The sequence below is a fragment of the Kuraishia capsulata genome, genomic scaffold, assembly GCF_000576695.1.
Source record: "Kuraishia capsulata CBS 1993 genomic scaffold, Kuraishia_capsulata_scaffold_6, whole genome shotgun sequence".
NCBI lineage: Eukaryota > Fungi > Ascomycota > Pichiomycetes > Pichiales > Pichiaceae > Kuraishia > Kuraishia capsulata.
Window position 1 is genome coordinate 921,200 of NW_019172955.1, and position 24,165 is coordinate 945,364.

The window sequence follows — 24,165 nt, forward strand, 5'->3', positions numbered from 1 at the left end:
ATTGTCATTATTCAAGATTTATCGAGCAATAAGCGTTGAATAAACTAACAAAAAACGTGCAGAGTTTTAGATTCAGCATCGGCGCGGCTCAAAGGGGGTGTCACAGTTCACAAAAAAGACCCCATCCGGTGCCTCCTTGAGCCGCTCCAGTGATTGGTGATTTTTAGCCAACAGTACCTCTTTGTAAATTGATAAAACAGATCGAAAACCTAACTGACACGTTGATCAGTCGCAAAATCATGATCATAAGCTCAGATTTCAATCACTCGCAGTGATTGGCTCGCCCTGCTTACGTACACTTCTGCTTCACACGCAGGTCGGAAACTTTTCATTTTCTTCCGCGTTATCTTTTTGTTTTTCACAAACGCAATGAACAGATCTGCAACAAAAATGGTTAAGCGAAGCCTTCAAAAGCCTACTGGAGCTGTCAGGGTCAAGGCAGCTAAAGTCTCACACCACAAGGACAAAGTAGGTCCCGATGCTATTGATAAGATGGCCAACCAGGAGCTCTCAGAAGAACAGCGTGCGTTGAAAGAGCGAATCTTTTCTTTTTGCAGAGAAAATCTAAGCAATGATATTACTACAAAGAAACCAGCAATGTTTGTGATTCAAGGAGACGCTGGAACAGGGAAGAGTGTTATTCTCAACTCGCTCTTTAATGACCTTCAAAAGACAGCCAAAACCGGCAAGCTTGCCACTGATCCACTCGTCGGGTCTGAGAATTATCTCGTGGTGAACCACCCAGAGATGCTCAAGCTGTATCACCGGATTGCCAGCGGGTTTCCATATTTGACAAAGCGCGAGCTTGAACGGCCCACATCACTAATAAACAGGTTACAGAAGGAGCGCAAAATGGCCGATGTGATACTCGTGGACGAGGCACATTTATTGGCTAGTTCTAAGGACGCTTTCAAGAGGTTCTTTCAAGAGAATCATCTTGAAGAACTTATGAAACTAGCACGTGTTCTGGTAGTAGTCTTCGATGACAAACAGTCGCTACGTATGGGCTCATACTGGAATTTGGGTGATTCAAGCAAAGGATCTGAAAATGGTGCTTCGCTTTCCACTTACCTCGCCAGGGCAGCATTACACGAAACTCACAATTTAAAACAACAATTCCGTGTAGTTGCGGAGAAGGACATGCAAGATTGGATCAGGGAGATCTCTACCACGAAGAAGATTTTGCCTCACCCTAAGCTAGACCAGCAGAAACGAGATCAGGGCTTGGATGGTTTCGATTTCCGGATCTGGGATGATGCCCAAGCCATGTATGAAGCCATCCAGCAGAAGGATAACGAATTCGGTCAATGCAGAATTCTGGCCACTTATGATTTCCCTTACCGTCTAGACGGGAAAGACTACTTTGTGACTTGCGACGGATTCCGATTGCGGTGGGACAGATATACACCTCAAGTTCAAACTCCCTGGTCAGAGAGGCCTGATACCATTGAAGAAGTTGGTTCAGTTTACACGATTCAGGGTTTTGATTTGAATTACGTGGGTATCATATTGGGAAAGTCCATAGGATACGATGAAGAAAAAGACGAGATCAAAATCAGACCTGAGTTCCATGATGATCATGCAGCGTTCACCCGCAAGAAGAACATTACACAAGCAGATGAGGCGAAGGAAAAAATTATTTTGAACTCATTGAACGTACTGCTGACCAGGGGAGTCAAAGGTCTGTATATTTGCGCCTACGACCCAGCTTTGAGGAAGAGACTTCGTGAGTGTTGAAACAGATGCAGAAAGTAATGAGCCATGTGCATAAACTATCTGCACAACCATGGAGCTCTTTGTTTCAGGCCAGAAGTATCTATAAAGGCTCATATACACACATATCCTAGTAACAAATAATAATCGTTCCTGGTCTTTCCAAGGACTCAATATCCCGATTGCCTCTTTAAACCGCATCTGTATTGACCCACTTTATGGTCCACTTTATGCACCTAAGCCAGTGCATACGAAGGAGTGCCCATCCCAATGCTCTCTCCACATGACCATCACCCCAGAAAGCACTCGGCGAAAGATTCCGAGCACCTTTCAACACAAGCCTTCTTTAACTTTTTTTATTCTTCTTTTTCCAGTGCTGATAACCATCACAACGATGATGATGATTTCAAGACGACCTCTACTTGGTGGTCTGAAAAGGTTGCCGACGGCGTTCAGCGCTCGTCTTCAATCAACAGCCCCGGGCACCGAAGCGGCTGCAAAGAAGGCCAAAGAGAAAGCAGAGGACATTGCCAAATGGGAGGCTCAGAGAGAGCAGTATAATCCTAAGAAGGATCCTCTCAACACAAAGTTTGGTAAATGGTTTCAATTTGGATTGATTTTCACGATCGGTGCCACTGTCGGTTCTGGCTACATCAGCTACAAAGTTGGAGAAAACCCACCTTCGTTCTTGTTCCCTTCAAGTTCAACCACCAAACTCGAGGAATTAGTGCCCGCAAAGTATGGATCTGTTGATTCCAAAGTTCTTGCTGAGCTCGAATTGTTGCTTGGTTCCGACCAGATTTCCCAGAAACAGCAACAGTTAGATGAGCACAGCGACACCTATTGGAATTCTCACCATGCCGAAGCAGAGCAAAGACCTATTTGCGTGGTATATCCTCAGACTACAGAACAGGTGTCTGGCATTATGAAGATATGCCATTCGCACCGTATTCCGGTGGTTCCGTTCTCTGGAGGTACCTCTCTTGAAGGCCATTTCATTCCTACTAGAGGAGGTATATGTATTGATCTTTCTGCAATGAACAATATATTGGCGCTTCATAAGGAAGATTTGGATATTATGGTACAGCCCTGTGTTGGCTGGGAAGAACTTGACGATTATCTTAGTGAGTATGGGCTGATGTTTGGTCCAGACCCTGGTCCAGGTGCGATGATTGGGGGAATGATTGGAACTTCTTGTTCGGGGACCAATGCTGCCAGATATGGAACTATGAAAGAGAATGTGGTAAGTCTAACAGTTGTTCTTGCAGATGGAACTGTTTTGAAGACGAAAAAAAGGCCGCGTAAGAGCTCTGCTGGGTATAACCTGAATGGGCTGTTCATAGGAAGTGAAGGAACTTTGGGAATTGTCACCGAGGCAACTTTGAAGCTGTATGTTCGTCCAAAGTTTGAGCACGTTGCTGTGGTTAGTTTCCCTAAAATTGACGATGCTGCCAACACTGTTTCTCGTATAGTCGCGGAAGGTATCACCGTTAACGCAATGGAGCTGCTTGATGATCGCATGATGCACTTCATCAACGAGAGTGGTGGAGTTTCTCAGACTTACAAAGAAGCTCCCACGTTGTTTTTCAAGCTCGGAGGAGAGACCCAGGACTCTGTGAGATCGCTGGTGAAGAAAGTCCAGGCAATTGTGAAGGAGAATAACTGTGCTTCTTTCAAGTTTGCTGAAGATGCAGGTGAAAAGGCGGAGCTATGGAGTGCTCGCAAAGTGGCCCTTTGGTCTACAATGGACTACGGTCGCAAGAAAATCAGTCAGGATATTCAACTCTGGACTACGGATGTTGCCGTGCCGATCTCGAAGTTGTGTGAGCTTCTGGTTGAGACCAAGCAGGACATGGAAGATTCCGGACTGGCAGCTTCTCTTGTTGGCCATGCCGGAGATGGAAACTTCCATGCTTTTCTGCTATTCAAACCAGAACAGAGGCCAATTGCCGAGACTTTGGTAGAACGCATGGTCCAAAGGGCCCTAAAGTATGATGGCACATGCACTGGCGAGCACGGTGTTGGCTTTGGAAAGAGAAGTTTTCTTGAAGAGGAGCTCGGATCACAGGTAGTAGATGCTATGCGAAAGGTCAAACTTGCGCTGGATCCATATAGGCTGTTGAACCCTGATAAGGTGTTCAGAATTGATCCTGCTGAGAAGAGTGAGCATTGAAATGGTAAAAAGTTGGTGATACTGAGGGTCAACTATTGTGGGTAACACTAGGCTCTCCAATGGTTGTGATTGCCTGAAAAATTTGATCCTTCACTGTAACTTTCTCGAGAACAAAATCGTTAGAATAATAACGGTAAAATCATAGAGAAAACTGTGCAGTATAATTGTGTAGCCCGAACGTAAAGTCGTATTGGCCGGACATTTACTGAAATGCCAACAAAAATCATCTCGTATTCTTTTCAAAAAATCTAGCTGCCATGAAAGAGCTCCTTCCATCCAACAACTGGCATGAGAAGCTCAACCAGATTTTGCTGATTTCAAAAGTCCAACACCAGAAGCCCAGCATTTCTTTCCAGATGCCTCGTGTCAATTGTGGCATCGGCAACAGTTCTTCTCCGTGTTTTTGCACCTTCTTGGCCATCATCAACATCGGAATCGTCCAGGTTTTGGTCGTCCTCATGACTACGCACATTATTTCTGGTGGCGTTTTTCTGGTATTTTATCTCAAACCTGTCCTCAGTCTCAAGCTCTTCATGAATACGAGCCTCATTGGATCTAATCACTGCTTCCTTAACAAATAATCTCAAATACTCTGTACAGCATTCTACCGTTTTGGATGAAATCCGAGTCGCGTCATCCTCGAACGCTGCAGTCTGAAAAAGTCGCGCCAGCAACACCTTTGGAATTGTGGGAATATCTTTGATTGGCTCCATTAGTGAAGAAATCAAGGCTATTGCCACCTTTTTAATACCAATTAGACGTTTGGATGAACCTTTTCCCTGAAGGAGGAATCTATGTAGTCACTTCATATGTAGCCGTAAACAGGTTTAATAAAGACAAAGATGCGGCCCATTAATGTGTACCACACTACCATAATCAGATACGGATAGTACATTGAATCAAGAATGTTATTGGCATTGTAATGTTGTCAAAGCACTAAAGAAGCCCGTCTCAGCAAAACCGTTGATGTATTTTAGAGCTGAACTACACCGCAATAGGGCCCAGATCCAAAATTGCCCAAAATCCGTACGGAACAGCAGGATGGGATGGTGAAATCTGATGAGTGGTGTGGACCGTCACGAACAATGGGAGTCGCAACCGAATTCCCTCCTCAACCTCGCCAATTTCCACTAGCAATGGAATGGTAGCCCAATTTGCCCCCTCGTCAAGAGGACAGTCGCGTGTGGTATCTATTTTGCCGCTACTGAGCCTGCCCAGCGAAGCAGATCGTTTCGCGATTAGTTCAACCCTAGAAGCCTTAGATTCCTGGTCAAGAGCAATCGTGGGTATTCCCTGAACAAGATTCTCCGGTCGGGTGAATTTATCTGGCCTTGGACCAAGAGTGAACCGTTGACAAGGCAGTGTGAGCTTTACCATATGACCATGCTCGACTCCAGGATTAGCACTATCTTCGACCGGATCTAGATCTGACGAAAGATACGTTAATGTGGAGACGTTTATCTCCAAACTGAAGGACTGACTATTCGCAAAATTCACACAAAGATTGTTCGTAGAATTTCGTCTAAGATTGTCGAGCTTACCCGATAATCTGAAAATCTCTATCTCTGGAAGAACGTCGCTTGCACTGGATATTTTGTAGAACTTCGTGGAAAGAAAGTCCGAACGGTCCAGCTTAACAAGGTCACCTCGACAAGCCTTACATATGTGTGATATTCTTGTGGAAAGAGGATGAGACTCTGGAAACTCGGACTGGACCTTGCAGTAACTGTCCGAGTCGGTTGGCTCGAAGTCAGGATAGCTATTTCGTTTTCCGGCCATTAGGCGAGCCAATTGATCAGGAGTGACCCTTCCCACCAGATCATCTGAAGTCACCTTTCTAGAACTAAGGAAGGACCTTATATCTTTTTCCAGTGCATAGTGTTCTCGTAGTCTATCAAACAGCTCCGTATTCATATCTGCCCTCTGGTCCTGAAGGATCACCTTCAGCGGTCGCGGTCGGGTTTCCACGCCTGTGTCGTACGTCCAGTCACAATTTCCACATGAAAACAAAAAGCTCTTTCCCTTCGGACGACCTTCGGCAGGAGCATGTGTTTGTGATTTGGCACTAAGTGGAGCAGCACACTTAGGACAATCGAAGCAGTTCTTGGGACATACTCGCGTTATTTCGTGTGGATCGGCTTTGTGGCGACAACGAGCGCAGAATTTGAACTCAATCTGCGGCTCTGAACATTTTCGACACCTCAAAGCGCGGCAATCATTGCAAAAATAGAGATCAGACAGGGCGTGGTGTGTGTTGGTATCTCCTATCGTCCTGGGTAGTTTGTAGTCCATTGAAATATCTTCAGAGGATACCATTGGTTCTGAGCAAGGACAGAAGAGAGAAACAGGCATAGTCTCATATAATCATCAGAAAATGAGCCAAAAAAAGAGATATTTTAGACTGAAGTAGCTGAGATCATTTTTATTTACGTGAATATGCAATAAAGTATCGTTATTAATTATTATCTTCCGGGTCGTGTGCAATCTGATGGAAATTGAGCAGCTCCAAAACTCCACGAAACCTTTAACGATTCACCTTCTCTACTCTTTTTCGTGATCAATTCCTTTCCAATTCTCCCCAGAACTTGCTAGATATGCTTCGACCTAATGGTCTGATGCTGCTTTGTAAGTTTCCTTGATTTAGTCTTCAGAGAATCTAATATTGAGCACGAACACTAACCCTCAAACAGTGGCGTATCTGTGCACTGTGTATGCGGCTGGAACTTCTGTTTCAACCTCCCACAATGGCTCTATTTTAGAGTCGATTTATAACCCAAACATTTTATATGTTGGACTCGGTCGGATGGACCAGCGGTTTCACGAGTTTCTGGAGGAAAGCCCGATTCAAAAATACTTCCCCGACCAAGCCGACGTTGATGACCAGACATTGCCTGAGATTAGAAAGGTTATCTCCGAGAACGACGCGGAACTAGCTTACGCTCTAGCTGAAGAACATCTATTCGGTATGACTTACCCCAAAAATGTCTCTTGGGCTGTTGCGTGCTACGAGCATGTGGCTACAACCACGCGGAATGCTTCTGCCAACTTCATGTTAGGAGTGATATACGGATCTGGCCTATTCGGCCAAGTGGAAATGGATCATTCAAAGGCCTTGGTTCACTATACTATTGCGTCTGAGCTGGGAGATAGGCGAGCTACGATGGCTTTGGCGTATCGATTCTACGCTGGAATAGGCACTCCGAGGGACTACGTAAGGGCCATGATGTACTACCGGTCTGTTGTTGAAGATCTGATACCGTTTTTAGCGAGTGATAGTGACATTGGTGGACAACACCTTCCTGACTACAAAATACGATTGAGCGATGCTGGTGGAGGTCTATATGGAGAGGGAGCTTCATTAATCTCCAGTTCATATACGAATTTTGAGGATTTGGAAGACGGTTCCATCGCCTCAGAACATTTCAGCGACTCAATGCGCTATTACGCTCAGGGTCTTTACTCCCATTCGCTCGAAGAAGCATACAATTGTTTCAACACGGCCATGAATTCTGGGACCAGCCATGCTTCAGATCCTCTTTCTCTCTCTGATGATCCATCAGTACGGGTGATAGGTCGGTGTGTTGCGCATTTGGGCCATTTGTACCTGCGGGGTGAAGGATGTGAACGAAACTACACCAAAGCAGGAGATTTTCTGAGTGCGGCCTTGAATCTTGTTGATGACCCCAGCGTGGTGAGAAGGGCAGCTTATGATCTTGGCTTGTTGTTCAAAATTGACGGTGTTAACTCTGCTGAATGGTTGCCTCCAAAGGAGGCGGTTAGAGCTGCCTTTGACAACAAGTTTATCTCCAACCCCGATAATCCCAACTCATTGGATTCCAGCAAAGTTTTTTTCTATATGGCTCAATTGGCCGGAAATATGGAAGCAATTGTGGAACTTTTTCCGAACTGGATATCCATGCGAGATATCAGTCCGCAGGTGGTAAGACGGGGATCAAACCCGTATCATTGGCTCACTCTTGCACAGTATCATGAGCAAAATCTTGATATAGCGAATGCGGCTTATCTGTACAAACGCATAGCTGAATCTGTTGAAGAAGAAACCTCTCCGTTGAAATGGACCTGGTATCAGTTCACTCGAAAAATAGGTCGCCGTTATGATCTCTCTCTGATAGGACTCACAATTGCTGCAGAACAGGGTTATGAGTCCGCTCAATCCTCACTGGGCCAACTTTTACTTCCAATCAAATCTTTTTTCCAGGATTTGGAAGCTGAGTGCAAAGAAACGTATCTATTGGCTCTGAATTACTTCAGCAGGGCTGCCGACCAGGCCAATTATGATGCAATGCTCTTTCTGGGTGATGTCTACTACAAAGGAGTTACGATAACTTCAGATGGAACGAAAATTCCCCCAGACTACAGAAAAGCCGGTGATATGTACCATGAGCTTCTCCAGCGCAAGGAGTGTGTTCAGGCTTATTTCAATCTGGGATACATGTATGAGCTTGGAAGGGGATTTTCCCAAGATTTCCATCTGGCAAAAAGGTTTTATGACATGGCCGACGAATTGGGTGAGAAAAGCGATGATCCCAAGAATAAAGCCTACTTTTTATTGGCTTTCGCTAAGGCAAAGCTCTGGCTGAAAATGCATCTTGGGATACATAATTGGTTTGAGTGGGTGCCGAAACTAATGAGAAGCGATGATTTGTAAAAGGAAAAGGGACAAACAAAGCGACGCAAAATTACGAAAGTATCAAAGATATTGGAAAGGATGTAGAATTTTTTGGTTCTAATTGCCTTTTAAAATGTACAAAGCCCGTGATCTTGGCTATTGGTAAATTGGTGACTTTTTGGCGAACTATTGGTCCCTGTTGGATTGTATACTTGTTTGACCGATTGACCAACTAAGACACCAATCAGTCTTCTAACTTACCCTATTATCCCCATTTATTGGTCTACCTCACCTGCAGATTTCCAGTTTCCTGTCAAATCCTCCTTCCAAAGGGTAACCCTATTATCCCCGCCAGAAATTGCCAGGACGTTTCCGCTGAGTGACCAGCTTGCTCTCCAACAAACGTCGGGGAACTTGCCTTCAATCAGCGGGTGTTGTTTCCAAGTGTTAGACTTTTCGTCCTTGGTCCAGATCAACACAGTGCGGTCCTGTGAAGCTGACGCTATATAGGACTTTGTCAACAACGAGGGAGACCAGGCCACATCACGCACCCAGTCAGAATGACCACTCAATTTGGCTTCCTCAACATATGTCTTTGCTGCTGGGTCAAATCTCCAAATCTTCACCAGGTTGTCGCAACCACCAGTACAAAGCCTGCGGGCTTCCTGATCTTTTGCACCATTTGTTTGACCTAATGCTGATGATGGAGCTGCAGGAGGTGCCCAGGATCCCGAGTTCACGCCAATGGCGTGGGCCTGGAAACTTATAGTCGAAGTAGTTCCATCCTCCAAGAACTCCACCACACTGGCCTTTCCATCACTTGAAGTACAGAGAAGTATGGCTCCATATTCGTGTGGAGCCCACGAGACGCTGTTAACAGACGCTTGGTGAACTGAGTGCTCGGCAATCGTCACCCAGTTGTCGTTCTCCTCCTTCCAAACCAATACCTTTCCATCATATGAACAAGAGGCTAGAATCACACCAAATTTTGGATGTGCCCAGGCAACTTGCCAAACAGGACCATCATGACCCCTCAGAGTTTCCACTAGCCTGTGACTGTCACCATCCACCTCAAAGATCTTGATAGTCTTGTCAGAGGAACATGTGGCTAGACGCTTTCCGTAGTAATCCAAAACGGCGTCGTGGATCAAATCATCATGAGCATTACCAATTGTCACCTGAAGTAATTAGTATTGGTTTTGTTACGAGAGCCAGAAAAACATCTCTAATTCGGAGTTGGCTTCCAGCCGTTTACTGCTGGAAGTCCTGATTGGACGATCCGGCCTGATTCATCGCAATTTTCTAGAACTCAAATCAATGAGCGTATAGACTTACCATTTTTGTAACTTCACGCTTCCAGAATGGACCTTAGGCGTAAATTGGCGTTTGTTTCAAGTGAAAAAGGATTGTTTGTCCTTGTCGTGGGCACAAACAGGGGACCCGACTCGTGGCTTTTTGGGAGTTTGCACGATAGTAGCGTGAAGTGTTACCCGGATTGGCGATCAGATAGTGCGGCTTGAAGTGTGGGGATTCAGCTAGACTAACCGGAGAATTGACGATGGTAAATACAGAAGACAAGCAATAGGTCTATTGGTTTTGAGTTTTGATGCTAAGTGAGTTTATATGTCGGTTGTTGCTAGAGGGTATTGAAGTCGAATGGGAGACGGCGTGTGGCTTAGGACTCGGGCCACGCCTGAAAGCCACAAAACTACAACATTGTCCCTAAATCTTTGAGCACTGAAGTACAAACTCAAGGCTCTCGGAATTCTACATTTTTTATTCAATAGCCTCACTCCAAAGTGTCAAAGATCCGTTTTTCTACCTGACTATCGGCCGTACTCCCTCTGCCGGGCTTGGTCTTGGGGACTGGCTACAACTTTTAATATGTACTTCTCCACACTCTAATGCATGATTGTTGACGCATGCTGTATCAATTTCTCTCTAACACGATGTAATATGGTTTTGGAGTCTCCAACTTTTATTCTATTATCAAACGGATACTCATCAGACATCTCCCCCTATATCATACTATTTACGCGATAACACAGTACCGCATAACTCTAACTCTACAAAAAGCAGCTGTCGTTTTTATTTTAACATTAAATTTTCACCCCAGAGAATGCTATCTCTAGAACAGAAACGCTCGAAATTTGGTGATGCATCGCATCGTATATCATGCACTTATTCATGAACATGCCCTACAACATTTTCCTCTTCTGCGTTCACTCTACATTCAATTCACAAATAAAATCTTAACCTCAAAATAAACAAAACGGTTCGAAACAAAATCAAATAGAACTACCCTCCTTGACAGCATACTCAGGTTCCACCAACTTGGTGTGGTGAATACGATCAGCAAAGTCCTCGACCTCTTGCCATTCCTCGAACCAACCTGGACCTGTCCATTTCTTCATTGGTCTACCCTCAACAGGGAACAACATACACAAAGCAGTGTACACAGAAGCAGCTGAAATGTACCCAGCAAAGAAATTGAGGTCGTAGACATAAGTAGCACCGGCGGGAACCACGTGAGTGCCAGTAGCTCCAACAAATCCAACGATATTAGGGGCAATACCACAGATGTATGCACCGTATGCGCGGAAATTTACACCGAAACGGTTGTAGGTATAAGCTCCGGTGCGTTTGGCAGTGTAAAGATCTTCCAACACCATAAAACCTCTGCGCACTATGTAGTAATCTGCAAAAACAACTCCTGCAATTGACGACAAAAACACCGAATATGCAGACAAATATGTAGTGAACTTGTTACTGGAGGAAAGCAGTTTCCAAGGACACATTGCCAGAGCAATAACGGCGCAAATGAAGCCTCCTCTGCGGATATTGATATATTTTGCTAACAAGGCAGTCATATCTGTTCCTGCTGAAAGCGAATTTGCAGAGATGTTGGTTCCCAGTTGAGCAATCGAGAAGGCGAACGAGATCAAGAAAACACCAGCACGGTCTCCACGAGTGAAAGAGCTGAGGAACTGCGAAAGGACATCCAAAGGAGACCAATATGTTTCACCGTACATCACTGTGGAGGCTGAGGAAACCAAAATTCCGATCAGTGAGGTGATCGAGAAACAAATTGGAATGGCCAGCATCTGCGACATAATTGGTGCGCGCTTGGTGTTAGCGAAACGCGAAAAGTCGGGAGCATTCACGATCAAGGTAGCAAAGTTGGCCAGACAGTTCATAGTTGAGTTCACAAAGGCCCAACCAAACTCAGAGCCTGAGATCTTTGACTTCTGGTGAACCACTGGCCCAACTCCCCCGGCTCTCACTATGGTCCACACCAAGAACGCAATTCCGGCGACGGGCACAATGTAAGCTTTGATGGTGAACAAATGGCGAATCTGATGAGGTGGAAACCAGATAGCTGGAAGGGAGAACAACCAGAAGAGGAAGAAAGACAAAAACTGGAAAGAGGTGGTTCCACTGGATCCGATAGTGTTGTTGATGCGGGTGTCCAAGTCATTTCCAAATATCGCCTTCAACATCAACTGAACACATTCTCCTCCAATCCATGATTGGACACCATACCAGATAATAGCCATTACGACTCTGTTGATGACTGGCCAGATAGATCCAAAGACACCAAACGACGATCTGCAGGTGACTGGGAATGACGTATGATAATACGCACCCGACCTGGCTGCAAGTGTCACGAAAACACCTGTAATACCATAGCCGATCCACACAGTGATCCAGACAACCCACCATGACAATCCAGCCTGAACTCCAGTAGCTGCAATCTGCCAAGTGTTGACATTGAAAGAATCAGCAATCCAGAAGAACACGAAGTTGAACCAGGACCACAGTCTCCTTTCCTTCTCGACGGGCCTCAAGTCATAGTTGTACAAAAACAACTGAGACGTCGTCATTCCCTCTCCAGTTTCAATTTCGAGCCATTTCAAAAACCGGACGAAAGCATTCGGACGTTTGACTTCTGTGACATTGACATATGTGCCTATGCCGTTATCTGATTCGTTGCTGTCGAACGCTTTGCTCTTTTCGACAGTCATTATTGGTTTTTTTTCGGAAGTTTGATTAAAATGAGCAGGAAGAAGATTCAGAACCTTTTTTCAAGGTTCAAAAAGAGCGGGTTCCAAAACTTTTCACTGCGGTTGCTCAGCAAGTATGCACTGGGACTGCAGGGAAGAATTCAACACTGCCACAAACAAAACAGAGAATGAATACAGGAGAGAAGAATTCGAGCTTACTTCTCAGAAATTCAATAGACACTGAAGCCAATAATAATCAGCCTAAACAAAATATTGGGTTAATCTACATTTATATATTCGTCAACGGTCTGTCCTCGTGATAAATATCTGCCGATGCCAATGCCGCTTGGCTTAGACATGCTCGAGCGCTATCGCACCTAACATCACCTTCCGGGCCTTTATCGGGCCACTGATAAAAACTGTAGGCAATCAGTGCTCCGAGAGATTGGCCTGCGCATATCTTTGCAGAGTCAAATACCATTGGTTTCTGAGAGAAATTAGGGAAGCTGCAGCAGAAAGATGGGGTCTTTGACGTCCAAACCTTATCGGGCCATCGCGGAATTTGCAGGTACATTCAAAGCATGGCGGTAGCAGCCAATAGGAATCGTAAATATACACCAAAACGGGTTTATAGAAAAGTGCACAGTTTTTTACAAGCTGTACAATAAAGTAACGCGACTTCCAAACCGTTGGCAGATTATACATACATTTGGCCCGGCGGTCCAAGAGGTTACCGAACTCACTAGCCATTAAAGTCTGACCATTTGCGCGCGGCTGCGTGGAGCGCGAAAGCGCCCTGAGCATATTCCGCTATCAAGACTACGATGGCTGGTTCTGCACCGGTTAAAAGATCATGACGTATCCACATCCTGTAAGTTGAAAGTGTTTGTACTCTTATCGTCGTCAGTATCATTTAGCGATTATCTCCCATTTTTTTGGGCGATTTTCATCACTCAGCCGTATCTCTATGTATTATGGTAGAACCACCTCTTTTGGGCTGCATACTTTTGACAAACAAACTCTTCTTGCGTCTCGCCGCAAATGGCCCGAAAATGCACGATTTTTCAGTCCAACGGCAATGAAGAAGATCACGCCCAAAAGGGAAAAAACATGCCTTAATCACAAGGACTGTCAAAAATGGACCAGTTGGCTGCTTGCTAATGAGGGGAAAATATAGCGGTAAATTACTTCTCCACATTTAACTATATTGTAATTCCCTTCTAGTAAAATTTTTAGATTGCTTCTATCAGCGAAAAAAAAGCTCCTGTTAATTCCCTCAGGGGATTGAAATGCTGCTATTGATACTGGATCCAAGGGTCCAAGGCATTAATAGCCTGCATAGACAAAACCCTGACGGCGCAACGCCCCAAAGAGACTAATACTAGCCAGTGAGTGGCTAGTGAGAAAATTTTTTGCAGAGTTGTTTGTTTGAATCAAAAAACAATATTATTTCTTTCCAAAAGCGTCTAATGTAACAATACCACAATATTGGCCTGCTGAACTTTCAGATAACTACTGCATGCGCAAATACATCTCGGGCGATCCCGGATGAACCGTAAGTTTGAGTGAGTGAGACAATCAATTTATAATGATTGGTTCACGACTCGAGATTTGATTCTGGTAATTACACGGCTTGCTACGTTTTGTACGATTAATCAGCGCACTCCCCCGGCACGGATCATTACTCGTGAACCGTTATCCGTTGGTTGAAGTGTGAAATTCTCCAGTTCAGAGTTGTCTTTGCGGCTGTTTGGTTTGGGGTTTGTCGATGGACGAGTGTGGATTCTTATTTGCTACTGTTTGAGGTTATCTGATACCTTTAGGACGCTTTTCAGTGTTTTTGCACCCATTGCTTCACACACACTTACAAATGCCGAGGCTTACACAACGCGACGAGCGTGATCTTGATTTTGAGCTCGAGGATTTGGTTGTGCGATCTTCGACTTCATCGCAAAAGACTGTTCAATCAGATTTAGAGTCAGGTTCACATGATAGAATCAGTCCGAGACCCAGCTTAGTCTCCCGCATAAAGAGGTTTGGCCGATTAGCCTTAGACGGCCCCGACACACCCGAGGACGAATTTCCTCAATTCAAAAATGATCTTTTGCAGCAATTTGAGCGTTTCCCCGGTCGCATTGCCAATGACTTCCCACTCCGGCTACGGTTGCCTTTTGCGTTGGCATATTTCGTTTTTTGGATTCTTTCTGTTCGATACGTACTATCGCCTGCACTGACCGAGTTGCCTACATACGCCAACGAGAGTGGTGAACGTGTCGAAGTTGTGAGCTTATCGTGTCGAGATGAGCGATCTATGTGGCTAGGAAAGAATGCCGAATGTGGAATGGACGCTTCCAAATGTCAGCCATTTGAGAACCGAACAGTGGTGTTCAGGTGTCCTGCACTCTGTGACACCGACAGTTGGACTTACAGTTCGCTACCAGTGGGAAACGAAACCTACAAATACCGCGGTTTTTATATTGGTGGAGGTCCTGTCTCTAGTTCTTCTGACTCCAATGACCTCTCACTGCCGTACAGGGCCGATTCGTTTCCATGTGGTGCGGCCATCCACGCAGGTGTGATATCACCTTTATGGGGAGGTTGTGCCAAGGTTGAATACACAGGCTTCCAACCTGGTTTTCCAGCCACAAAAGGACACTATGGTGTGTACGATTCTATTGATTTTGATGCTTTTTTCCCCGCCAGTTTTAAGTTTGTGAAAAATACAGGATGTACAAACTGCTACGATATGCGGTTTGCTGTGGCCATAATCAACTTTTTGCTGGGTATTCCTGTTGTCTATTTTGGTTCTGGAGCTCTGGCTTATTGGACTATGGTTACGGTGGGATTCTGGACAGTCCTGCTTGCAATTGACCCTCCAATCATTGTGAATGTTGGTGATCCCGAAAGTCTACCCAGTCTGGTGTCTTTAGGTTTCCAACGTTTTTTGCCTTTCTGCTTTATGGCTTACACGATTTGGCATCTTGCTATTCGCAGGACATTTCAAATGCCAAGTTCCCCGGTCCTGAAAACGGTTTTGTGGTATCCTCTTTTTTGGACCGGTATCCTGAACAATCTCACATTTGACCGTTTGCCTGTGGATAGGTTAACGGTTGCCGACATCACCACTCAGCCAGGAGCCCTTGTCACATTTTTTGGAATTGTTTCGCTGATAGGCACATGTGCCGTGATTCAGGCCTACAAACTTTGGCTTTCTGGCAGGTTCAAAATATACCTGGTGGTGTATTCCACATTCGTTGTTGGACTGTGGATATTGGGCTCACTACATGGGCTCAATCTAAGAATCCACCATTATGTGTTAGCACTTCTTTTGATTCCAGGTACTTCCACCCGTGGCACGACGGCATTTCTTTTCCAGGGTGTTCTAGTGGGATTGTTCGTTAATGGAATCAGCAGATGGGGATTAGCCAGTGTGGTTGAAACTGCCCGCGCACTACGCCGGTCTGATCCAACCGGCGCTATCAAGCCTCCAACCATCACCGATTATTCCGCTGGAATTCTCTCCTGGGTTCCTGTCGAACTGGACAATCCGCGGATCGTTGACGGTGAAATAGTTGCGCCGCATGACCGTCTTTCAGGCTACGCCCTGCTTGTTAACGATGTGGAACGCTACAACGGCGGCAATACCAGCGTGGACCTGAACCAATTGATGGCTGATGATCCAGAACTCGGTCAAGAACTAACTGCTGCGCTGGAATTTGGAAACGGATCGACGCAACTGTACTTGCGCGTTGCCAGAGCTGCCTCAGACCGAACCGGCGATTTTTCAGCAGCCGCACGACTAACTTGGCCGTTGGGAGAATTGACCGTCGCACCAGCCGGAGCAAGCATCACGTGATGTTCGATAATTGCGGATCGCGCTACGTCACAATGACGTCAGGAAGCAAACCGCCTAAATTGCTATTCTCTATTAATAGAAGCCACAGATGCCTATTCTTCAACCGGGCCACTTTGTCCCCAAGGGTAGACCCGGGACTGAGCGCCGAGGAAGATCTGAGGACCTGAGGACTATCCCTAAAAGTCCATTTTGAAAGTTCTAGGCCTTTGTGGGCGCTTCTCTCGCGCACATATAGAGGCGATTTTTGCTTTACAAAGCAGGGGAAGGTTTCAGATTTAATCAATATTTGTATTGTTAGGCGCCTCAAAACGTTAAAACTAAAAATAAATCTCATTACCTGCTAAGCATTTGAAACAAACAGCTCTAATTTTTTTCTAGACCCAAGTCGACTGGTAACGAGGTTCTAGGAACAGAAAAGCCTCCGGTCTATGACCTACAGGCTTAAACCCGCACCCATATATCCGTTAGTAAACATACCGCAATCTCACTCAAACCCCTTCGAAAACGTCATTTTTTTTCTAGATGAATTCTGAGCCTATCGTATACTTAAAAATAAAATTAAACCGCAAATAGACGACCAATTTGGCCCTGAGTAACTTTCCCACATCTGGAATCGATCCCCGTGGTCATATAGGAGGCCGGAAAAACAACGCTTCGATGAATGTGGGCGGGACTAGTCTTTCTCTTTTACCCTTCTGCTCTTCTCTTGTAACTTTTATTCTTTGTGTTAAAGCAAATATTTCGTGGAGTATTTTGGTACCGCAAGAGCATAGTGTCCTCGTTTTCTTCAGCTACGCTTCTTAGACGGTTATCATCTTTATTCGCACACTTCGCTTTGTCTTGCTCGTTTACAGGTGAAGAGGACAACCGGTGTTTTTTTTGCGTTGATCAACGTCCCGGCTGCCTAATCCCTTTAGAATCAAACAAGGAGATACACATACTGCTCGGTGATATTCTGGGAAGTTTTTGGATCCTCTTTGCTGTTTTCGGTGTATTCATCATATCTTGTCTCCAAACCAGCCACGGTCGCGAAAGTGAAGTACTTTGGCTTTTTGAGACTCCAAAGAGATATTGACTTGTCCGACTGCTTTTGATCATATCCTGAGTTTTGCAGAAACTTTGGGAAACTTTTGGGACGCTTTTTGCCATTTGGACTGTTAGTCTTATTAGTACGGTTGGGCTCGTTCCGTTGACTTCGGAAAGACCTCCTACGCTTTGACTCCTACAACTGTTGGACTCTCTTTCGCTAGCATCATGCCCATGGTATCAGCAGAATCTCCAAGATTCTCATTCCCATCTTCTGGTGATGACCATTTATCCAAAACGGACTACTTTGAGCCTCCCACCTCTGCTACCACATCAACCGCGGTTACCGGTCTCAATGCCGACTCGAAGAAGAGGCCACTACAACATCCACAGCTCCAGCCGCCCAGATCGCACCAGAAGAATCAGGACTCACTGAGTTCTGTCAATACAGAATATACATTGGTTGATGACACGCCTCACAAACACTCGATAAGAACGAACTCGGTGTGTAGTAATGACACACTTTTTGAGCGGGCTCCACCACCAGCGTTTGCCAAATCGCATCGTCCTAGCAAAAGCGAGGTGACGAAGTCACCAACCCTTCCACCTTCACAGCAGCATCACCACCAGCGCCATCATCATCAAAATAGTGATCAGCATCCACAGCGGATCGCCCAGCCCATATATCCAATCTCTGCTATTGACTCGCACTTCCCACCACCCAAGATACTTGTGCAGTCTCCTTTAGCAAAGAATCAGTCGCAATCATCCTGTTGTGGTCTTTCACCTACTTGCGAGGGTTTTTCACCACTTGTGAGAAAGCACTCAACTCAAACGGATGCCCTTCAGTTCAGGTGTGCGCCTAGATTCAAGGACTCAGCCTACGATATCCCAGTTGAATGCAGCTTCCTGGATGCAGGTGAGATTTTCCCGCTTATTCGCTCGAGTTTGGAGGAAGTGTCTGACGATGGTCTGCCAAACGTGCTACTGGTTGATGTGAGACCATTCCCAGACTATTGCAAATCTCACATCGAAGGTGCCGTCAACGTTTGCCTGCCTTCGACGCTCTTGAAAAGACCTGCTTTTAGCCTTGAAAGGTGCATTGCTACCTTGACTTCAGAAGAAAAGTTGGTTTTTACCAGATTTCTGGAACGCGGAGAGTCATCAAAGCTTCCAACGCTGATTCTCTATGATTCATCCACCGCTACACGCTCTGCAGCATCACTTTCTGTAAGCAAATTGGCCTCGAAGTTTGTCTCCTCTGATTCATGGGATTCGGAGATAGTCGTTCTTAAGGGTGGATTTCGTGAATTTCAGAGAGAGTATCCCAACCTTCTTGGCTCTGGTTCACCTTCGCTGTTCTCCAAGATTGGAATGTCCGTTGAAACCGCAATGGACCATCTCAGTGTTGACGAAAGCAGTGAGGAAGACCCATCAATAACGCCAAAAACTCCAAAGCGCTCGACTCTCTCTGCGATCGACCAACTTCCTCCACAACGCATTCAGTACCGCAAGTCGATATCCTCTTCGGAGATACATACTTTGGCTCCAATTCGCATTCCTTGTCTGTCGCGTTTCGTCCTTCCTGATCCCAGTGAATCGCCTTTATTCAAGTCCCGCCACAACGAGGAGCTTCTCACCGCGAGGCCAGATGCATCACATGTCTTGGCCTCTGAATCCACAGAAGAACAGCTCCCTCCGTGGTTGGAGTCCATTATTGGCGATGACAGAGGAGCGGCTAGTTTGGCTCAAAAGTTTCACAATTTGCAACTTCAAGAGCGCGAGCGGCTTACGCAAGTTCTTTCTCGCACAACTGCTGCAGATAATCCTGGAGACTCTGCCGTGCCATATATCTCATCTGGTATTGAGCTGGGTAGAAAAAACAGATACAAGGATATCATTCCTTACGAGCACAGCCGTGTGAAGTTATTCCCTAACATTCCTGGCAACGGCGTGACGGGTGAATCCACAAGCGATACGGACTACATCAATGCTTCGTATTTGTCTGCTCCTGGGTCTGATAACAAGTACATTGCTACGCAAGGCCCCTTGGCAGAGACTATCGGCGATTTCTGGCGCGTTGTGGTAAACCACAATACCTCACTTGTTTTGTCTCTCACTCCACAAAAGGAAAATGAGGTTGAGAAGTGTGCTCCATTTTGGGTTCCGGGTCTTTACAAATCTGATGGCTTCGATGTTCAGGTTTCTGAGCTTGAACAGACAAGCGATTTGAGACTTCATCCCGAAAGCGACTCTTCTGTTGTTTTCAGACGGTTGTTGATTCACATTGACGGGTTGGCAGTGGCTCACGAGGTTCTCCAAGTGCATGTTCTTTCATGGCCAGACTACGGTGCTAAAATTAACACCAAAGATCTTCTGTCAATTGTGGCTCTGAAACGTTTTGTTTCAGAACATGCCAACAACTCTCCCGTTGTGGTTCACTGTTCAGCTGGTTGTGGTCGCACTGGAGTTCTGTGTGCAATCGACACTGCAGTGGACATTTTACTCTCTGCTCATGAAGAGGCCTCGGGTTTTGATCCTGTTTTTGACACTGTGATGGCTTTCCGCAACCAGCGTATCTCTATGGTTCAAAACTTGCGCCAATACATGCTGATTTATGACGCGATTATCCTCTTTTTCCGCATGCATTGCGACCTTCAGCAGGAGCTTACTGAAGTTTTCAGTTGGGGGAGTGATACTAATGCGATCATTAAGCATTTTGTCGCTGATTTGGACCGCCAGGACTAAACCTGTGGTGGGTGGTCTGGTCCAATATTATATCTCGGTATACTTGGCTAAATGCTATCAAAACCATTACTCAATATCCACGAGCAGGTGAGTGCGGATTATCCTTACAAAACGATGATTGTCTCCAATTCCCCTCACCAGATGCTCTGCTCTCTCCTTTCATGACAACCTTTTTGACGTCCAATTTACGTTTTGCTATTCATGTTTTCAATGCTTTTGTCTTTTTTTTATATACTTGGTGTGTTTTGGCATTTGATTTTTCTTTGTTTACGAGAATAAAAGGAGATTTTCGTTATTTGGCTTTGTCATTTGTAGAGTGGTTATTTGCGAGAGGCCTTAATCCTAGTCTTTGGCTGAGTCTTAGCCTGACATTCAGTCTGAGTCCCATTATCATCTGTTAGCTATCGGGTATCAAACACTGGCTGTTGATTCTTTCTTTCGGTTCTTTCTCATGGTTCAGTCTCCAAGTCGTCCCATCAACCCAACACCAGCTCATACACGATCACGACCATGTTGATCGCTATTAGCGGAATTCTCAACAGCGTCCGCGTCGCAGAAATCAGGTTCACAAGTCTTGATTTGACATTCGTATCTCCAGGCTGCTGGAACTCAAATCCCGTCGCAACCGCCCCACTACTTCCCCAGCCGATCCTGTTGAGGAATCTGTCCTCTGAAAGCACTGCGATCGCGTTCACCACAAACAGACAGCTGTAGAAAAGCGTGCCGAGTCCAAACATGAGCGCAAGCAATTAACCCAGTCTTGAAAATTCAGCAGTGCCTTTTCTAGACAAGTTCAAAACCACGCGTCTATGCGTTCCTCAACGCTCTAAAGCTCCTGCTGGCGTTCTGGACATTCACGCAGAGCAGGACAGCGGGTCACGTGATTTGGTCGTGTATTCCCTATCAATAGGGGCATTTTGAGGAGTCTCCAGTTTATGCAGCGACAACCCCAGCAAATGGTCGAATGAAAGGAGAATAATAACACTTTTTCGATAATTCTAGTATGCATCAAAGGGATAGACCCATCTACTTGTCGGATGGCTTGTTTACTTGGCCCCAATCGTGAATTTTCACTTTGGCCATCACACTACCAGCAAAATCGTTCCAGATGTACATGCTTAAATTGACTAAATCTACAGTTCGTCATGATTAGGGCTGGCCTCCGCCTCAAACTCCGTGGAACTGGTATTTTCCACGGGCGGCTCAGTAGCTGTCGAAGCATCGGCCTCCGCTTCAGCATCCGCCTTATTTTGTTTCTCAGCCACCCGGGCTTTCTTCGCTGCGGCTTTGGCCTGCTGTCTCACGTGCTTAGTGAGTCTCTCTGCCAAAGCTGAGATTCTCTGTTCGTGAACTGACTTCAGTGTTGAAACAATTGCTTTCAACTCCATCACCTCCTTACCAACCTCCTCACGAATCACAAACAGCTCTTCACGTGAGCGGGCAGCTAGCTCAGCCTCGGCAGTATCATCTTCCTTGAGCGGCGCTAGAGCCTCGAGATTGTCACTGAGTTGCTGGAAATGCTCCTGGATTTGCGCCTCTGAAATTTGTTTCGTCTTGACCTTGATTTTGCGACTTTCCTCGTCAAAGTTCAGTCCAAACTGAGTGTAGTTGTCATACAAAACGCTGGCGTCTTCTGACATAGTCAACATTAGTTCTTGAAGCTCGTGGATCGTATCAAGGCCCATCTGGTGCAAACGACCGAACTCCTCCTTGTCAAGAGGAAGATCTGCCATCTCAACAAAAGTCTCGATCTTGACTTTGAGTACCCGGATTTCGTCGAACCGATCCTTGATATCCTTCAGAGAAGCACCGTCGCTTTCATAATCTAACCATTCAACATGCTCACGAACGGCATCGGATGCCTCATCCACCATAGTGGGTGGGCCCTTCTCCACTACATCGTCTGAGTCGAGATAAGCACGCAAATCGTACACGGCAGCCTCATATTCGTTGATCATCTCGTCACGTTGCTGGCGAGATTTATCTTTCCTTAATAGGTCCTTGAGTCTCGCAGCTGAAGTTTGTTTGGAAGGAAGTCCCATTGGCCTAACAGAGGCGTATTTCGCTTTGGTGCTGATCACAACACGTTTCAATACATCTTCCGAGGAAGTGTTGAAGCAAAGAGCATTCAATCTCTCAAACGACAATAATCCACGATCAAAACCGAAGGTAATATTATAGCCAACTCCACCTGGACAGGTGGTTGAGTTTAGCTTGCTCGCTTCTAGATCAACCTTCGCATTGTACTGCACATAGAGCAAACCATCCTCGTAAATATCGGCCGAAAAGGCTGTAGAGTCGGGTGATAATGAAACGGAAGTCTCGGTTGGGACATCACCCTTCTTCAAAACAACACCGACAACAGAATCATCCAACTGCACTCTATAATCGTGAACAGCATGTTCAATCACATGGATCGGCTTTGAGCGGTACATCTTGGAAAGCAAAACTCCACGCAAAGTAGCACCAAGAACAGCAGCTTCATCAGCATTGACGTTCTTCGAGATTTTATCTTCGCCCACAAAAGCAGCAAGATGACGTTGCACGAACGGAACACGAGTTGAGCCTCCGGCCAAAATCACCGATTGAATCTCGGCATTGGCGGCTACAGGATTGAAGGTTTCCGAAGTAGCCTTGATGACAGGAGTAACAATTCGAGTCATCAAGCTTTCACAGGCTTCCTCAAACTCATCTCTTGTAATTACTGCTTTGAAGTCTTTATCATCATACAGCAGTTCCAAGGAGACCGAAGTCTCGGAGTTGGCACTCAGTACGAACTTTGCCTTCTCAGCAGACTGCCAGAGACGCGTCATAGCCCTAGAATTGGCCTGAAATTCTTGGGTACGGATCTTTGGATTGGCTGCCAGAAAATGGTCTTTGAGTAGCTCAAAAACTGCATTTGTAAGAAGATGACCGCCCACATTTGCATCATAACCAACACCTTCGATCTCCACAGTGGTGTCTGTTTCGTTTTGTCTGAACGATACCAGCGTGGCCTTGACAGAGCCAGCACCCATGTCGTAGATCAAGTGATACTCCTTGTCCTCTCCGAACGTTCTGGTGGAAGCATAATTAAGCGCAACGGCTGTACCGTCATCTACCAGTGCAACAAGATTCATTCCAGCTATCTCCACAGCATCCTGGATAGCTGCCCTTTGCGCCTGAGTAAAGAAGGATGGTACCGTAATTGCCACATCAGTAACACTAGAGTATCCGCCAGAAACAGCAGCCTTGAGGTGGGCCTCGGCTCTGTCGCGGATCTCTCCAATAGACATTGCCAGCAGTTCTTCCACCGGAAATGTCAGATCTTTGGCCACCTGAAAGGCAATCGTGTTGCGTGAGTTCTTAGACTCTACTAAAGTCACTCCCGGGTGGGTTTCGGTATATTCTTTGGCCGCTGGATCAGCAAGAGACCGTCCCAGTAGAGGCTTCAAGTGGAGCATACAGCTGGCAGGGCTCCGTGTGCACGTTGTTAAGGCCGAAGATCCATAGGTTCTTTGGAGGGCCTCTTTCTTGCCCGAAATAGGGGAAATTGCAAGTCCGGAAACATCCTTGCGCTTGGAATCAGGCGTGAGCACAATCTCGAAGTTTACACCCGGAGCCACCAGCGCGGCTTTAGTGAACTCGTAGCCAAAGTCGATCCCGAGCAGGAAAGAGTATCCGGGAAGAACAAATGCAGCAAATAGCAGCAGCAAAGTGCTTTTTAGTCTCATATCAAGAACTGAAATCTGGTGCGAGTTGGTTGCGTTGTAGGAAGACACGTTGGATAATCTGTAGATAGAGAGGTACGTGGAAAGTTCGAGGTCATCGAGATCACGTGATCAGCTTAATGACGCCTATGGCATTGAAGTATGGCTTTTCAACTTCGGAAAACGAGCGGGAAATACGAGAAAAGACTAGCCAATGTCATGAAAACAAGCAACGCAATATATCTAATAATTTATCAAGACGTTCCATAAATTGGGCGTCTGTTAGGAGGTTCCGTATGGTTCTCTCTTGGTGACCGGTCTCAGAA

General features: G+C 45.8%; 12 protein-coding genes across 12 annotated transcripts; 5 read left to right on the forward strand and 7 right to left on the reverse strand.

Annotated features, from left to right (window-relative positions):
* Nucleotides 1-390: 390 nt before the first annotated feature.
* KUCA_T00005244001 (uncharacterized protein) lies at nt 391-1,737 on the forward strand (the record flags this gene model as incomplete). The annotated part of the gene is made up of 1 exon (XM_022600421.1): nt 391-1,737. One exon carries the CDS (start codon nt 391-393, stop codon nt 1,735-1,737), a length of 1,347 nt encoding a protein of 448 aa, XP_022461244.1.
* A 370-nt stretch (nt 1,738-2,107) lies between these two features.
* On the forward strand, nt 2,108-3,886 carry KUCA_T00005245001 (uncharacterized protein; the record flags this gene model as incomplete). Its single annotated transcript, XM_022600422.1, has 1 exon — nt 2,108-3,886. One exon carries the CDS (start codon nt 2,108-2,110, stop codon nt 3,884-3,886), a length of 1,779 nt encoding a protein of 592 aa, XP_022461245.1.
* A 317-nt stretch (nt 3,887-4,203) lies between these two features.
* KUCA_T00005246001 (uncharacterized protein) lies at nt 4,204-4,599 on the reverse strand (the record flags this gene model as incomplete). The annotated part of the gene is made up of 1 exon (XM_022600423.1): nt 4,204-4,599. The coding sequence occupies one exon, from the start codon at nt 4,597-4,599 to the stop codon at nt 4,204-4,206; it is 396 nt and encodes a 131-aa protein (XP_022461246.1).
* Nucleotides 4,600-4,870: 271 nt separating this feature from the next.
* KUCA_T00005247001 (uncharacterized protein) lies at nt 4,871-6,238 on the reverse strand (the record flags this gene model as incomplete). Its single annotated transcript, XM_022600424.1, has 1 exon — nt 4,871-6,238. The coding sequence occupies one exon, from the start codon at nt 6,236-6,238 to the stop codon at nt 4,871-4,873; it is 1,368 nt and encodes a 455-aa protein (XP_022461247.1).
* Nucleotides 6,239-6,689: 451 nt separating this feature from the next.
* Nucleotides 6,690-8,555, forward strand: KUCA_T00005248001 (uncharacterized protein; the record flags this gene model as incomplete). Its single annotated transcript, XM_022600425.1, has 1 exon — nt 6,690-8,555. The coding sequence occupies one exon, from the start codon at nt 6,690-6,692 to the stop codon at nt 8,553-8,555; it is 1,866 nt and encodes a 621-aa protein (XP_022461248.1).
* Nucleotides 8,556-8,791: 236 nt separating this feature from the next.
* Nucleotides 8,792-9,540, reverse strand: KUCA_T00005249001 (uncharacterized protein; the record flags this gene model as incomplete). The annotated part of the gene is made up of 2 exons (XM_022600426.1): nt 8,792-9,442; nt 9,499-9,540. 2 exons carry the CDS (start codon nt 9,538-9,540, stop codon nt 8,792-8,794), a joined length of 693 nt encoding a protein of 230 aa, XP_022461249.1.
* Nucleotides 9,541-10,804: 1,264 nt separating this feature from the next.
* KUCA_T00005250001 (uncharacterized protein) lies at nt 10,805-12,541 on the reverse strand (the record flags this gene model as incomplete). Its single annotated transcript, XM_022600427.1, has 1 exon — nt 10,805-12,541. One exon carries the CDS (start codon nt 12,539-12,541, stop codon nt 10,805-10,807), a length of 1,737 nt encoding a protein of 578 aa, XP_022461250.1.
* Nucleotides 12,542-14,390: 1,849 nt separating this feature from the next.
* On the forward strand, nt 14,391-16,376 carry KUCA_T00005251001 (uncharacterized protein; the record flags this gene model as incomplete). Its single annotated transcript, XM_022600428.1, has 1 exon — nt 14,391-16,376. One exon carries the CDS (start codon nt 14,391-14,393, stop codon nt 16,374-16,376), a length of 1,986 nt encoding a protein of 661 aa, XP_022461251.1.
* Nucleotides 16,377-16,398: 22 nt separating this feature from the next.
* KUCA_T00005252001 (uncharacterized protein) lies at nt 16,399-16,710 on the reverse strand (the record flags this gene model as incomplete). Its single annotated transcript, XM_022600429.1, has 1 exon — nt 16,399-16,710. One exon carries the CDS (start codon nt 16,708-16,710, stop codon nt 16,399-16,401), a length of 312 nt encoding a protein of 103 aa, XP_022461252.1.
* Nucleotides 16,711-17,630: 920 nt separating this feature from the next.
* On the forward strand, nt 17,631-20,150 carry KUCA_T00005253001 (uncharacterized protein; the record flags this gene model as incomplete). The annotated part of the gene is made up of 1 exon (XM_022600431.1): nt 17,631-20,150. One exon carries the CDS (start codon nt 17,631-17,633, stop codon nt 20,148-20,150), a length of 2,520 nt encoding a protein of 839 aa, XP_022461253.1.
* A 476-nt stretch (nt 20,151-20,626) lies between these two features.
* KUCA_T00005254001 (uncharacterized protein) lies at nt 20,627-20,887 on the reverse strand (the record flags this gene model as incomplete). The annotated part of the gene is made up of 1 exon (XM_022600432.1): nt 20,627-20,887. One exon carries the CDS (start codon nt 20,885-20,887, stop codon nt 20,627-20,629), a length of 261 nt encoding a protein of 86 aa, XP_022461254.1.
* Nucleotides 20,888-21,283: 396 nt separating this feature from the next.
* On the reverse strand, nt 21,284-23,863 carry KUCA_T00005255001 (uncharacterized protein; the record flags this gene model as incomplete). The annotated part of the gene is made up of 1 exon (XM_022600433.1): nt 21,284-23,863. The coding sequence occupies one exon, from the start codon at nt 23,861-23,863 to the stop codon at nt 21,284-21,286; it is 2,580 nt and encodes an 859-aa protein (XP_022461255.1).
* Nucleotides 23,864-24,165: the final 302 nt, after the last annotated feature.